Source organism: Spodoptera frugiperda, chromosome 2 (assembly GCF_023101765.2).
Source record: "Spodoptera frugiperda isolate SF20-4 chromosome 2, AGI-APGP_CSIRO_Sfru_2.0, whole genome shotgun sequence".
Classification (NCBI taxonomy): domain Eukaryota; kingdom Metazoa; phylum Arthropoda; class Insecta; order Lepidoptera; family Noctuidae; genus Spodoptera; species Spodoptera frugiperda.
In genome coordinates this window covers 7,367,385-7,382,017 of record NC_064213.1, presented here as the reverse complement: position 1 = coordinate 7,382,017, position 14,633 = coordinate 7,367,385, and the positions used below count along the sequence as shown (strand labels likewise).

General features: G+C 40.0%; 1 protein-coding gene across 2 annotated transcripts in view; it reads left to right on the top strand.

Moving 5' to 3' along the window:
* The window catches only part of LOC118269180 (dorsal-ventral patterning protein Sog), a 69,971-nt gene extending 55,863 nt beyond the window's left edge, over nucleotides 1–14,108 (top strand). The window contains exons 4-16 of one of the 2 annotated variants that reach the window (XM_050703043.1): nucleotides 3,958–4,026; nucleotides 4,523–4,785; nucleotides 4,902–5,035; nucleotides 5,602–5,878; nucleotides 6,404–6,679; nucleotides 8,111–8,285; nucleotides 9,221–9,381; nucleotides 9,631–9,846; nucleotides 10,420–10,599; nucleotides 10,759–10,879; nucleotides 11,008–11,249; nucleotides 11,414–11,593; nucleotides 11,707–14,108. In XM_050703043.1, the coding sequence (XP_050559000.1) occupies nucleotides 3,958–4,026; nucleotides 4,523–4,785; nucleotides 4,902–5,035; nucleotides 5,602–5,878; nucleotides 6,404–6,679; nucleotides 8,111–8,285; nucleotides 9,221–9,381; nucleotides 9,631–9,846; nucleotides 10,420–10,599; nucleotides 10,759–10,879; nucleotides 11,008–11,249; nucleotides 11,414–11,593; nucleotides 11,707–11,853 (2,441 nt within the window). In that variant the 3' untranslated portion in view covers nucleotides 11,854–14,108. Of the gene's footprint in view, nucleotides 1–3,957; nucleotides 4,027–4,522; nucleotides 4,786–4,901; nucleotides 5,036–5,601; nucleotides 5,879–6,397; nucleotides 6,680–8,110; nucleotides 8,286–9,220; nucleotides 9,382–9,630; nucleotides 9,847–10,419; nucleotides 10,600–10,758; nucleotides 10,880–11,007; nucleotides 11,250–11,413; nucleotides 11,594–11,706 lie in introns of both variants that reach the window. The other variant, XM_050703042.1, reaches the window with a different exon arrangement.
* The last annotated feature ends 525 nt before the right edge of the window (nucleotides 14,109–14,633 follow it).

Sequence of the window (14,633 nt, the reverse complement as noted above, 5' to 3'; positions counted from 1 at the left end):
TTTCAGTGGAGCGTCGTGCGGCGTGCGTGACGTCACTAGACGCGTCGTCACTTTGTTCAGAATAGTTCCGGCGGCGGCGCGGGCGCACGGCGCGACCCCACACGGTAAATGAAGTTTTTCAGCGTAGTCGAGGTCAAGGTATGATCGGCCGCGGCTGAATGTTCAATGCTACGCTCATGTAACTTGTAAATTATTTAACAAGCTCTCGATAAATCGTATTTGATGAATGATTTGCCCGTGTACCTGTCATATCGTAATGCATAATAAATCGACCGGCGGACACTTGATATGTGTTCTATAGGAACCGAATTACACTTGCATATGCAAAGTATTTGTATAATTTATCTAATCGGCTCTTAAACGTCACATAAATATGCACGGCGCTTGCTTAGGAAGTACGAAACATGGAGCTGTCTTAAGGCGTCTTATATAGGCACGATGGATTGTGCAATCCTTACTTGAACTGCTTGTGCACAAAACTATCGGCGCTGCCATGTTGTCAGCGCAATGACTGATCCGTCTGCTGGTGACGGAACACGCCAGTTACGCCACACTGCGGCGCCTGAACATTTAACATTATTTCTACATTATCATTGTGCAAAGCATTTATTTAAATTGCAATGTTAAAAATCTGGTGCTTTTCAAAGAATTTTCATCCTAGACAGTCGTCATAAGAATATAAACGGTGTAACGAGTGATGTATCTCACATCAAAAATATAAAAGATTTTAGTGATCGTCCATACCTACGCTTGTTCAAAAACATCTTAATTAATGACGGATAATGCTATAGAAGTCTGACTGCGGCCGGCTCGTCGCAGTGATAACTGGCAGCCGGCGCACAATTTCAATCGTTTGTGTGATATGACATCGGATGGGTTTTATATCTGGCCCCTTTGAACCGATTTAGTGGCGTCGTGCGCTCCTGTGCACGGCTGTCGGCAGTAGCGTCGTCTGCGCGGCTCAGCGGCGCCGGTTACATCACACTATTGGAAAACTCGTCGCGACGCAGAGGACTAAACGTTAGGCCGCGACCAGACTAGAAATGAACCGAGCTACTAGTCGCAGCACGTCGCGGCTTCGAGGTTGCTTTTAAAAGTTTAAATTTACGCTAAACGACATTAATGAGTGGTATCAGTTGAAACGCTACGTGTCGCTCTGTTCGCGTTGCGCTGCTAGTGTGCGCTATGCAAGCGCATAAATATTCATACCCGCACAGGCGCGACGAGTGAGCCAAGCTTGGCCGAGTCAAAGGTGTCCGACGACGATCGCACACTCTCTACTAGGGCTGGCCACCAGCCGCATTCTTTGCAACTGCATTATCATTACCCACTCAAGTTCATCAAGGACTAATATGGATACTAGAAAACCACACGCCGAACCCTAAAGTTGAGCATTTCACAGAAAAGAAAAATATTTGTGTAAGCTCTGTGAATTGAACATGACAGCAACTTATGATATGAGTTCTAAAGATTCTGTTACCATATCCTTTCAATCTCTAAATCTATCGATATTTTAGATCCGAATAAGAATTAACATTGATTATAATACTAATGAACAAATAAAGTATGATAGACAGAAACGTCGACGGTTGTCCTACTATGCCGCTAGCGCTGGTATTTGTCACTGTTAATGCATTTTAATGGGCGGCAGCATATTTTACTGCATTTATTCATACTCCATGCTCAGATATAACACGTTCGTAATATTCTAACTAATAATATAAATACCGAAGTGGAATGTTTGCTAATCGATTTCACAAACGGTAAAGCTGCTTTATTATGATTTGGTACATGTTTTGTTAAACAGAGTAAGTTTATGTGCTTTTGGGCAGTAATATTTCAGACGGGCGGGCGGTTGTTAGTCATTCCGGGATGATGAATTTCAGAGTTGGAAATAAATAACAATATGTTGCGGAGCGAGTCAGTAGTGTAGTGGTGTGGCGTGTGGCGTGTGACATTAATGAAGCAGCAGGTACCGCAGGAGCCGGCGATGTAGCAACTGGTGGCGCGCGATAAACATGTCGTCAGCCCTGTGTATCGGCGGCACATTCCCTCGGCCGCGCGCCATCTCTCCGTGCGCGCTACTCTTTGTTGTGCTTGCAAATATCCTAGAGCTACTCATCGCCGCCTTGGCGCCATTTGCAAATAAATTTAGGGCTGTCTCGGATATGTAATGAATTTACAGAGTGAATTATGAACGGCGCCGGAGCGTGCCAGATCACAATCTGGCTGCGTAAGCTCATAGTCGCGTAAACAGGTCCCCTCATCACAATGTTTACTGGACACTGTATACTTGTGTATCATGTCAGTCCCCTGTCAACTACCAATGATCAGATAACACGATTTATTAGTGTAACTCGGTGTTCGATAGTAACCGCGCAGCTACACGTAACGCGCCTAAACACAGCTCCAACAAGTTGTGATATAATTATGCCATTATAGATATTATGTTACAATGTGACATTTACATGTTTATTAAGACTAGGACCACTTATTCTATTAAAGTAATTACTTCTAAAGACAGGTAGTTATTGAAAATTGACATTTCAAATTTATGGAAAAATATTGAAAAATGTTAAGTGTTTATGTGGTTAGCTATGATACAGGTATTGTGCATTATGTTAATGTTACGAGTACTTAAGTATTGAATATTAATGCCTAGCTGTGGCAGATGTCTTAAATCCATTCAGCTATGTACGTGTTTGGTACATATAACTGGAAATGAGCTAGTTATAGCTGTAATGTGTGTTTGATTTAATCAACCTATGGATTTCAATTTCCGTTAAACATGTAGAAACTATGTTTTTCTTATTTATTATGTCTAACATTTCCTTAATAGGGTTAACTATTGTGAGCTATCAGTAGGTCGCTGAACCAGTCTATGCTTTTTCCACATTATATTAAAGAATCTAGGACAATTTAATCAAAGTAGATAATTAAATGATCAGTCAATTCTATTCATCAAAACAAATCTTCTGACTTAAAATATGTTACATTTTAAGCAATAATCATAAAAAAATTACTTAAACTCAAAATAAAATAACTTCATCTCAAAATAGTTCACTGAAGTCAATCAAAGTTTAAATGACCCATCCATTCAACTCTATATTATTACCCCCAGTTACTTGAAACGCACAATTCCCAAGAAGTTGGAACATAAAATCTGAACTTATATCGCATTAAAGTTAAGTAGACTGTAATAACGCGTAATGTATGCGGGCTTCTAGTAGCGGCAACATAATAAATGTAATAACACAATACGTGCTCGATGCATTTGGGTTTACGAGCGTTTAACGAGCGTACATCGGTAAATCGGATACCAATCAAAGTGTCGCACGAAATGTCAGTGCTCTCTCTATTTCTGTCCATTGCAGACCCAACAAGAAAGCTATGCAAAACGCAAATTCTACCGTCGCCGTCTAGACGCCCGCGCCGATCCTGTTACGATTGAATAACATTTGATCCAATCAACCCGAATCGAGGGGTCGGGGAGGTCTTGCGCACAGGCCTGGCGACGTCGACGCACTCGCAATCAATTGATCCCACTACGGCTTTATGACCAGCGTCGCGGAAAGAAAGTGCTCGATTATTCATATTTGCTGTATAAACTGTTCAGTTTACACCTAAATTATGTTTCCTTCCTTCTACATTTCATAATAGCTTTGTCGACTAGATACATCATTATTAATTGTAAACTTTGTTTTCAATACAAGTTTCTTAGAGCTACAGAATAGGTTGCTAACCACCTTTCACCGTTTAGTCGGAAAGTAATTTCATCGAATTCATTTCGACCATAATATTTTAGTGCCCTATTGCGTTTCATTGAAGTTTGTGGTGTGGTTCTAAGTATGCTAAAGGCCACCCCAGCTTTTAAACTAGTTTCGAACTAATGTAGAAGTTGTTCGAGAATTAAAGTATTGAAATCTCTAGTTACAATAGCATCCATTTTTGTTTCAGCTCCCGACATCGTCCAAGAAGATAGTCCAGTTGTCATAACGACTGAAGAAGATGAGAAGAACATGAAATGTGAGTTGTTCAGCAATTAATTTTGTAAAATACAATTAAAGATAATCCGTACTTTACTGATTTAGATAAAGACTAGCGGACCCGACAGACGTTGTCCTGTCTACACGTCTTTAATTTGAAAATTTTAAACTTTTTTAATAAGCTGAAACATTCTGGACCTTTTTGATGAAAATTGTTATTCAAATGTTATGACAATATCTAACGTCATTCATATTTGACACTGCGATGGTAGCGCCGTCTGTCGGATTCAATGTAAAACATTCCAAAATCAACAACTACTGATAAATTAAAAAATAATCAAAAAATCATTGTCCAGCGGACAAAATTGTGAATCTAAACCATTCTCAGATCCCCTTGAACACACACAAAAAGTTTCATCAAAATCCGTCTAGTCGTTTAAGAGGAGTTCAGTGACATACACACGTACAGAAAAATTATATATATAAAGATAAGAAACTGATAAAGGTTTTAACTTCTTATAATTTTCTTCTTCAAGATTTCGCATCATTTCTAACCGGCCGGTCTCCGCTGTGTGTACGACGTGATGACATGTCAGGAGTGCCCGTGGCGCATGGAGTGGCGACTGCTCGGTTCACGTTCCGGAGACGGCACCTCTACTGGTCCGTCCTCCTCAGCCCCTCCATACAGACTCAGCCTCGAGCACTCGCCTTCCTCGACAAAGAGGGTCGTGTGCTACTGGAACAGTCACTGAAGAAAATACCCGGTATCCACGCGACGTACGAAGAAAAAACAGATAAGGTAATTTCGATGAATTCGCTTACCTTGGCCATATCAATAGTTTCTACGAAATGGTGAAGTAGGCACTCATTGTACACTTGTTATTGTTTTTGATAGGGGACATGTGTTGTTTACAGCTTTGTGGCGTCTGGCGCCGAGTGCCGAGACAATACAAGACGTTACTGAGAGATGGAGACCTGCACGTGGCCCTGCTGTGGGGCGACGCAAGGAACAACTCCATCGATAGCGCTCTCAGCGGCAGAATCGACAGGTAGGTAAGGAATAGGAATTTTAAATGAACACCAACTTTGTACATGCCGCCAGTAATTGTGAACTAATCACCGATCACCTTCCGAATCGAAGCAATAAATATTATGGCAGTAATTATTCCCGGGAATCTATGAATGGCAGCACTGTTCGCCTTGGATTGTAAATTTAATTAACCGCATGATTTACAGCGGAAAACTCTAGGTTCACCATTACTTATAATTCTGGGAAAAAACCTAGACACACATGTTTTTATAACGGTCATAATGTTGTTAGTGGAAACTCAATTGATTCGTACTATTAATTGCTTTAGCACTATCGCGATATCTACGATACAGTGTGGCCACTAGTGCCGTGTGATATTGAGACATATATTGATCAAGATTAGATTGCTTTCTGGGAAAACTGATGTTAATTGTTTTGACCTTTTAAATTATCATGCTTACTTGTTTAGGAAATTTACCTTGTGCAAATGTTACACGTTTTCATTCAAGTTAATTTGGAAATGAGAGTAGTGCGTTTGTTGGTAATGTGGACGAATTATGGAAATAGTTAAAACCTTTTTTATAGGTATCCTGCACTTTCGTCGGAAATGTTCACGACATTGTTGGAACCAGAACACCCTCCTACTTCGATTGGCCAGGGTGCATGTCAGGACTACCCAGCGTTGGAATATGAAGACGGCTGGTGGGGAGGTACTGCAGTGATCACGGCAGTGGCTGGAGCCACTCCCAGTCTGTACCTCGCTCTAGTCTTCAATGGAGTTTTCCCAAAAACTGCAGTCACTCCACACCTCGTCCGAGTGATCCTCACACTCCCAGAAAAGAATCAGACCATTATTGATCAGGTATATTCATATTTATTACCTTTTGTTTACGATGTGACCAAATTATACAACAACACAATCAACTACCTACTGTTGATGAGGGGTTTAAGTGGCTAATTACTGCCAATAAACGTAAATTGAGACGAACGCATTAAGAGCTCAAGAAATACTGTGAATGTTCGCTTACAAGTACATAATTATACATCTTGTCTCAGGAATTTCGATTTTTTGTCAGTTTTAAAGCATTTTCGGAACCATTCATATTTAAACAGTTGAGGAACTATTAGCAAGTGCTCGAATCGATATGTCACCTTGTGATAAGTGGTTTCATTACGTGTAGGGAATCTTAACTGTTTGTCCTTCAAAACTTAATAAAGGACATTTCGATTTTTATTTTTGCCACATAATAAATACTTAATAATTTCTATGAAAACACCTTCCACCATCACAATTTTACAAACCACTGCTAAAATTCTTCTCTAACCCTAATTAGAAGCAGTAGAGCATTCAGGTCTTAGATAAATTAACGTGATTTTCCAGGTGCAGAGGGTAAGCAAACCCCATTATGACTTCAATGTCCTGGAGGTGTCAACTCCGGTGTCGGCTGCAGAACTGAGGTCTTTGGCCAGAGGTCGCTTACTTCTTACCGTGGAGGCAGTTGAAGCTCCTGAGAGAAGAATCGTGGGGAGTGTGAGACAGAAAGCAGCCTGTGAAGTGTACAATACACCTTTGGTTTCTGAGAGGTTATCAGCAACGCCAGCGCCTGAAGGACTTGCCTTGCTTTACATTGACAAAGAAGGGTCTCTCGTCTATGACATACAGGTAAAGAAACCTTTAAAAAAGGCACAATTACCCCCCTTCACAATCTTCCCAATCCCCGATTCCTCAACAACCCTTAAATTCCTAACACCCAATAATTTTTTATCTCTGATGTTGCTAACTCTTGGCTGGAGAGGAGTTTAGTTTGATTATATCGGTAGTAAATAGGTAATCTGTTGCCAGATAATTGAAGGACGTAAACACAGCGAAAGGACAAATGTAATCTAAAGATAATGGACATGATAAAGAAAATTGTGTAATTACACTTGTAGGTCTAAGGTCTGAAGAAATAAAAAATAATTTGCCAGTTAAGCCAGTAATTGAAACAGGCAATTTAATTAAAACTGTAAAGGACATCACAAAACCAGGTGTGTTTGTATGCCTATCCTTACAACATGGATTACTGAACCGTATCGTGTGACATTTAATGGTTGAACGCAAACATGTCTAGACTAGCAATAATCAGAGACTGTATATGTCAAAAGTCTATAATATCAACTCAAAGAAGTCGTCTATGTATGGACAATATCATTTAAATAAGTTCAGCAGTTTTTGAAACAAAACATTTTTGAGACTAGAACTGCAAAAGGTACAAGAACGTTTTTGGGTCACTCTGAATATTAACTAGTTATAATAACTTTCGTAAGACATTAAAAATTAGTTATCGGCTTACTCACGCAATTGTTTAACGTGGAACTCGACTAGTTTCAAACCATGCTAGAGGCTCATATTCATGAGTAGCATTCCGCGAGCATGCTTGTGATAAAATAATAATGAACTCTGAATATTTTCATAAATTAGGCCTAATATAAATTTTCAGTTAAAGCTAGTTAATCCTTTCATTCTTAAATCGGAGTTAAAGATCATGTTACTAACATCAATAGTTAAGCTGGTTTAAATTAAAGGAATTTAAATGATTCGACGTTATCTATCATTTAAAAGCAAATTGCTTGAATTGGCTCCTTAATAGGTTACGAGGGTAATTAAGGAGCATAATTTATTAGATTTCTATGAGACATACATAAGTGTTAATGTTTTTTTTATTTGTCGGGACAAAGTAGCCTTATTAGAAATCGATTACGTTTTAAAAAAGTAATTCAGGAAGTTGTAAATATTGTCATTTACTACTTGTTTTAACCTCGTTGGCCGAGTGGTTGTAAGTGCAACTGCCGGGCAAGGGGTTTTGGGTTCGATTCCCAGGTCGGGCGAAGTATTGCTTGGCGTTTTAATTAATTTTTAATTTAATTTAATCGCCCACATCCAGTGACATTTCTATCTATTGGGTCTTTCTCAAGGATTTGTTAGATCTTGGGGAGTAAGTCTGTTTAGCCTTTTAAATGTATTTCTGAGTTATTTTTCCATTAAACGTTGGATACAAAGTACTTTTTATCATGCCTCATGTAGCAATCAATAATCACGAACAATCTTTTCCAGGTTGACAATTTGGGTATAACAGACCCTAAGATAACGTTGGTGGAAGAGCAAGGCAAGCGTCACTCTCAGGTGGAGATTCTGGACACACGTATTGGAGTACTGGCGAGACCCAGTGCCAGGATATTCCAGCCTTTGTATGAAGAACAGCTGGCTGTCCATATTAGTGCTGATACCGGTAAGCTTTGTTTCATTCTTCTATTATTAGATGAAGTTGGATTGTCATCAAATTGGGATGAAACTTGAATTTGAAGTTCAATAGACTTGATTTCGTCTTCCACGGATTCACTGATGTGTTTGCAACTATCGCAATACTTAAATCTGTAAAATGAAATGACAATGAACTATTTCGATAATGTTATTATAACTTTCTGGAAACATACTAAATTAATGATTGTGCTTATCGGCTTACTCACGTAATTATTTGACGAGAAACTCGACTAATTTCAAGCTATGCTAGAGGCTCATATTAATGAGCAGCATTCCGCGACACACGATATTCCGATAATCTTAATTTATGATGGAAATCCATTAACTTTTTTTCCCACGTATTTAGTTTGTTTTCGCATAATCGTTTTATCCGCACTAAATGGATTCAACTAGTATAAGTAAAACGAATTCAAACAAGACAATTAAACGATTACTGCGTTGTAGCCGGCACTCCATTAAATCGTGCGCCTGATTTAATTTATTCCTATTAAGCCGAGCTACGGGTTCAATTTGAACGGCAAACAAATAAATCTACAGAGATTTCTATTTGAACATCTTATTAAGATGACGAATGCCTTGAGTTGTTATCAGACTGAAAAAGGTTATGGCTCTTTCAATAGAGAAGAAAAGTGTTTTTTTTTATGGAACACGACGTAAACGACCAGACGTATCACCTGATGATAAGCAATCGCCGCCGCCCATTGACACCCAAAACAACAGAGGTGTTACAAGTGCGTTGCCAGCCTTTTAGGGGTTAGGAATTTAAGGAATGTTGGGGAATCAGGGATTGGGAAGATCCGGTAACCGCACTCACACAACGAAATACAACGCAAGCGTTGTTTCACATCGGTTTTCAGTATGTTATGTTTATGTATGTATGATGTATTGTTTCTATTTCTTCAGGTCCACCGATTCTACGTGGTCGTCTCACATCCCGAATGCTGCCTGATGCGGCAGGGTCTGGTCCCGCTCTGCTGCGAAGAACGGGACAAGTTAGGCTACCAGCTGCAATGGCTGGGCTGGCCTGGCTGTCCGTGGACTCGCTATGTGGACTGTATTATGAGGTAAGTTATCATTTATAGGCGTCTTTTTCCTCTGAAAGCAAATGTAATTTTTCTATCGGATGGGACCTTGTCAGCATCCTTACTTAGTAGCCAGTTCGTTTATTTATTGATACTCATATTCAATACATAGATGTTCAATGCTAACAACTTAATGCCATTAAAATTATATTATCTTACCGACCCTTGGATGATTAGAGTAGCAGAACTGATGGTGGTATCAATCTTAACAAAAAAATCATTTTTTTTCAGACGGTGATTACCGGTGGTAATGCTCGTTCTTGGTCATCCTGGTGGCTGGGGACTCACCCTGGCACTGAAGTTGCGGCTAGAGAGTTAGGCGGTGAAGAAGGATGGGTCTTAGAGCCGACCTCCGCTGAGCTGGTGGCGCTGCATCTAGGAGCTTCTTCTCTAGAACTGCGAGCCCACGACAACGTTACTGTGATCCTGCGCGCGCGTGTACCACAGGTAAATCCTTTAAAAGTGCACTTACCTGATCCTCTTACCATCGTACTTAGAGCGGCCGTACACGGACTGCTCGAGCGGTCGGCGTCGACTGCTTGAAGCTGTTGACGGCTTGAAGTGTTCGCGACTGCTCGAGCAGTCGTGTGTGGCAGCGAATGAATGGCTATAGTTCATCGTGCCGTCGCGGCTTCAAGCAGTCGAGGCCGCCCTTAGAGTCATTTAATAATTACTAAGGAATAGTTTGCAGTTTGAGTAACTATTAAATGTCTTTGAGTAGGTACGGCTTTTTAAGTTTTCCATATATTTGGTTTCAATAATCGTCATTAATGGTAAAAAACCGTCAGTTTTTTCCCTAATAGCTTTGATCATAAGTAGACTATTTCTAAAAAACCTTAATATGTTTAATATTTAAGATAACATAAAAAAAACAATATTTAATTTGAAAATCAATTTGTTTATGCTGCGACAGATTGGAAAATTAATCGGTGAGTCAGTAAAAAACTAATGATGGATGAATTATTGGAGATTTTTTAAGAAGAATATCAATATGACGAAATATTTTTTTGATGTTTTCAGATAAGCGTGCCTCCATCATGTTTACCATCCGTGCCAGGGACGTCGGACAACGAGCTGATTCCCAAGTATACTCCAGGACCCTTAGAAGACCAGATGACGGACTACTCCTTGTTCCGCCTCAATTATTGTACGCAAAGAGATAAGTACTACAAGCTTGGAGAGACTTGGACAGATACTGAGGTGAGCACATAATTATGACTTTCTCAATTTTTCGCTAAACTGATTACTTTTAAGAGGAGATTCCCATTTTTATATGTGCTTTTAGAGTACCTATCCTTATAAAGATTTATTCTGTCTTACAATGTGTAGATTTTAAGAATTGTCTTCTTATTTTTGCAGACATGTTCAAAATGTTGGTGCGTATTGGGAATGGTGCGATGTGAACCGGTGCAGTGTCCACCTGTCAACTGTCTGGTGCCTACCATCAAGCCACCTGGACAGTGTTGCCCTATTTGCACCAGTGAGTGGATATTTCTAGTGGAACCTGATAACATAGAAACACGCCTATACAAGGCACATGCGGCCAAAGTTTCTGCGTACTCATTCACTCATTGGACAAAGTATTTAATATTAAATGTTTCTTTCCAGACTCCACGACTGCGGTTTGGTCAGAAAATGGAAGCTGCGTTCTTGCTGGACAGAGCTACGCCCCGGGCTCTTCATGGCATCCTTACCTAGTGCCCGGAGGTTACGACACGTGTGCCATCTGCACGTGCAACTTCGCGACCAGGCAGATACAGTGCCCTAGGGTCAAGTGCCCACCACTTCGCTGTAGTGAGAAAGAAGCATACAGACCGGATAAGAAAGCCTGCTGCCGTGTGTGCCCAGAGGTAAATACCGACTTTACTTAAGTCTTTAATTGCCATCAGAAAGCTGTTGAAGGCAAATCTTCCACTAATGTAGGTCACCGGTGACCTACGTGGCAGTTAACGTGTTAAGAAAACGATATAATAATTTTGAAGCCCATTTTCTCATGTTTTTTTATTTGTCTCAGGTAAAAGCAAAGAAACCGGATGAAGAAACTCCAAAAGACCAGGGTGCGCCACGTACTGCCGAGGAGATTCTGGCAGAAGGAGGGTGCAAGTTCCCCGACGGGCCACTGCCCAACGGCAAGGAAGTGCATCCCTCTATACATTCGCATGGAGAGCAGCGGTGTGTCACTTGTCGATGCAAGGTAATTTTCCTATTTACACAATATCAAAAACTACTATCGTGAGATTTTGAATTCGTTTAATAAACGGATTTGTAAAGATTTTTGTTTCAAACATTTGTTCGTTTGTGTTTCAGGACGGGGAGGTGACATGTGTGCGCAAACGATGCGGGCGAGCGGCGTGCGCGCGGCGACGGCGCGTGGACGCGTGCTGCGCGTGCACGCGGCACCGGCGGCAGCGCGCGCCGCGCACGGAGCGGCCCGCGCCGCCGCCGCCCAGCTGAGCGTGCAGCCCGCCCGCGCGCGACACTCCCCGGACACAGTATTACTGCGCCCGACCACCCCGTCTATACCCCAGACTGCTCGTAGGCTAAGTGAGTGAGCGCGTAGCTCTATAGACTGACATATTTTTATGTACTCGTGCGATTCGAATGTGTCTTTAGTTTTAGTTTGCGTCATCGGTGGCGTGCCGTCACCGAACCGAACGACCGGTGCGACTCACACGAAACGCTGACTGACAGTTTCAGTGCAGTACAAGACGTGACTCTTGTTTGCACGAGTATGACGAATACAGAAGTAAAATTTTGCTACATTATATCGGGCAAGATATATTTTATCATTGACTGTATGGATAAAAATATGAGGCTTGGCCAATTAGAGGTTATTGTTATCATCGGAGTGAGTGGCTGTGGCGGAGTGCGTCGGAGCGCGCGTTCGGTAGCGGCGACGGCGACGGCCGCGGCGTGACTAGGAGGCGGTAGGACGGTCGGCCGCGTGGAGGCTCGGAGTCGATCGACGACGGACGGTAGCTTTACTGTGTATTATTTTAACGGCGTTGAATATTTACTTACCCACCGGTATTTTAATTGGTATTATGGTAACCCGAAATTTAGGCGCATTACAATGATCCGATACTGATTCGTATTATTTTAGTGGTAGGGCTCGATCGCTCGGTCGTTAGACAAGGATTGCGAGCGCGGTCGATAACAGATGTGCCATATTTTCTTAAATGTAAATATAAATTATAATTACTACTTATGTGCATATTTATTTACGTCTCTATTGTATATGATACGGGATAACCGCACGTTTAGGTAATCATGTATGAACCATCACAAATGCTATCTTATTGGTCGCCTTGTTTGTGCATTTGCTTTTAGTTTTGTATATCGTATATTTAATACCACGAGTGTCATTACATGTAATGATCGGTAACTCTATTACCTGCGTTATTTTATCTAGTTGTAGTGGAACAAGGGAGGAGATATTTAAAGTTATATTGTAGACGATAACAACCGACATATTGGAATTGATGTTGCTTCGAGTTATAATTACATTTATACATACATAGTAATGGAATGTAATCCCAGTGGCTTATGCATTGGAACATGCTTTCGGAGACTGGAATAATGAAGTTTTCTTACACGTACATCAATAGACTTTATATGCGTTTGTTTTTAATAAATTTTGTAAATATGAATATCACTATAGTCTACATTTCAAGTGTACTGTATACATTGATACCTATAACGTATTGTACCGATATAAAACAATATATAATGTAAGGTGTAGTTTACGCAAACGTGACTAGTTTTGTTTAATTACTAGTTTAACGGTTTAGTTACGTAATTAAGGAAGCTAGTCCAAATGTTTCGATGTGATGGATATGAATGCCATGTAGCTAGCGATACGTCTGTTTTCAATACTGATTATAATAGGAATTTATTAATTGTAAGTTGTATCCGAAGCTTGGATTCGCTTGGTGTATAAACTGAAGCGTTGTAGGGTATGTGACGTGATGAGACGCCTTTCACAAATGTTATGCGCGGGCGCGGTAAGGCGGCTTTGTGTAAATTGCTATTGGATTAATTTAGGCGCTCTAGTTTATACACCACGTGACCAACAAGCCCGGGTTTGATATTGTGCCGTAACAGCACGTATTTTAGCAATTTGATTTTTGTTTAAAGAGAGTCCATTTGCCAAAAATAATTTGTAAATGATTTACGTATTTTTTTTTTATTAATTTTCACGTTTTGTTGTGGGTTCTAGTCCTGTCAAAATTTTTTGAGGAGTTTGTTGTATTATTTAAAAAAATGTTAGATTGGCTATTATTATTATATTATTTTAATTTTTATTTTGACATAACGAGAATATCACTCGGTTAAGCGCAAGATTTATCTTGGTTCTAATATATTTTTTGTATAATCTAACAATAGGAAGTTAGTCACCTATGGCTTGCGAATAACATAACTAATAGCCATAAAGAATACTATGAACTCGCTTGTATTGCATTGTTTTTCTATTTAATAAATCACTGCATCAATACCTGCATATGTACTGGTATTTAACGGGATGATATTCAATTTTATTTTATTCTAGAACTGTTTATTAATGGAATTGGAAAATGTTGAATTAACTTCGTAAAAGTAAATAATTTTTGGTATTTATCACGCTATTTGGGTTGTCTAGACACATCCAGTCAATAGTTTGTAAACCGTCATACATTGATATGAAATAAATGACCTGTGAACATAATAAATATGAATTTTCATTTTGTCCTACTTCACCAATAAATCAACCATAAGAATGAACATCAAGTAATTGCTACATATTGTCAATATTACACAATCACTTCCAAGTTCCAGATGGCTTCCAACCGGCACTTCTTAAGTACGGTAAGATAAATAACACCACACCATCCTTGATTGGAGAACCAAAATGTTTTTCCAACACATTTAAGTTTCAGCTAAAAGCATTTAAGTTTCTTTGCAAATGCATCAGAATAGCATAGATAGAGAGATATAGAGAGTGTGCGCAGACGCGATGACGTCATTAGGCTAGGTAATGCGCGAAACGCTGCGTCTGCGCACGCTAATGACGATGAGTCCCTCTGTAATTCGAAAATAGTACAGCTTTTCTCAGAATATTACTCAGAGTAGGCCTGTATTTTTAGTTACTGGATCTGATTTTGTAAGACATCGGTTCATGAATTCATTCCCTTAACATTGGTACAATCCAGTACACGGGTCATACACAGTTTTTCGCTGACTCAAACACGAGATTA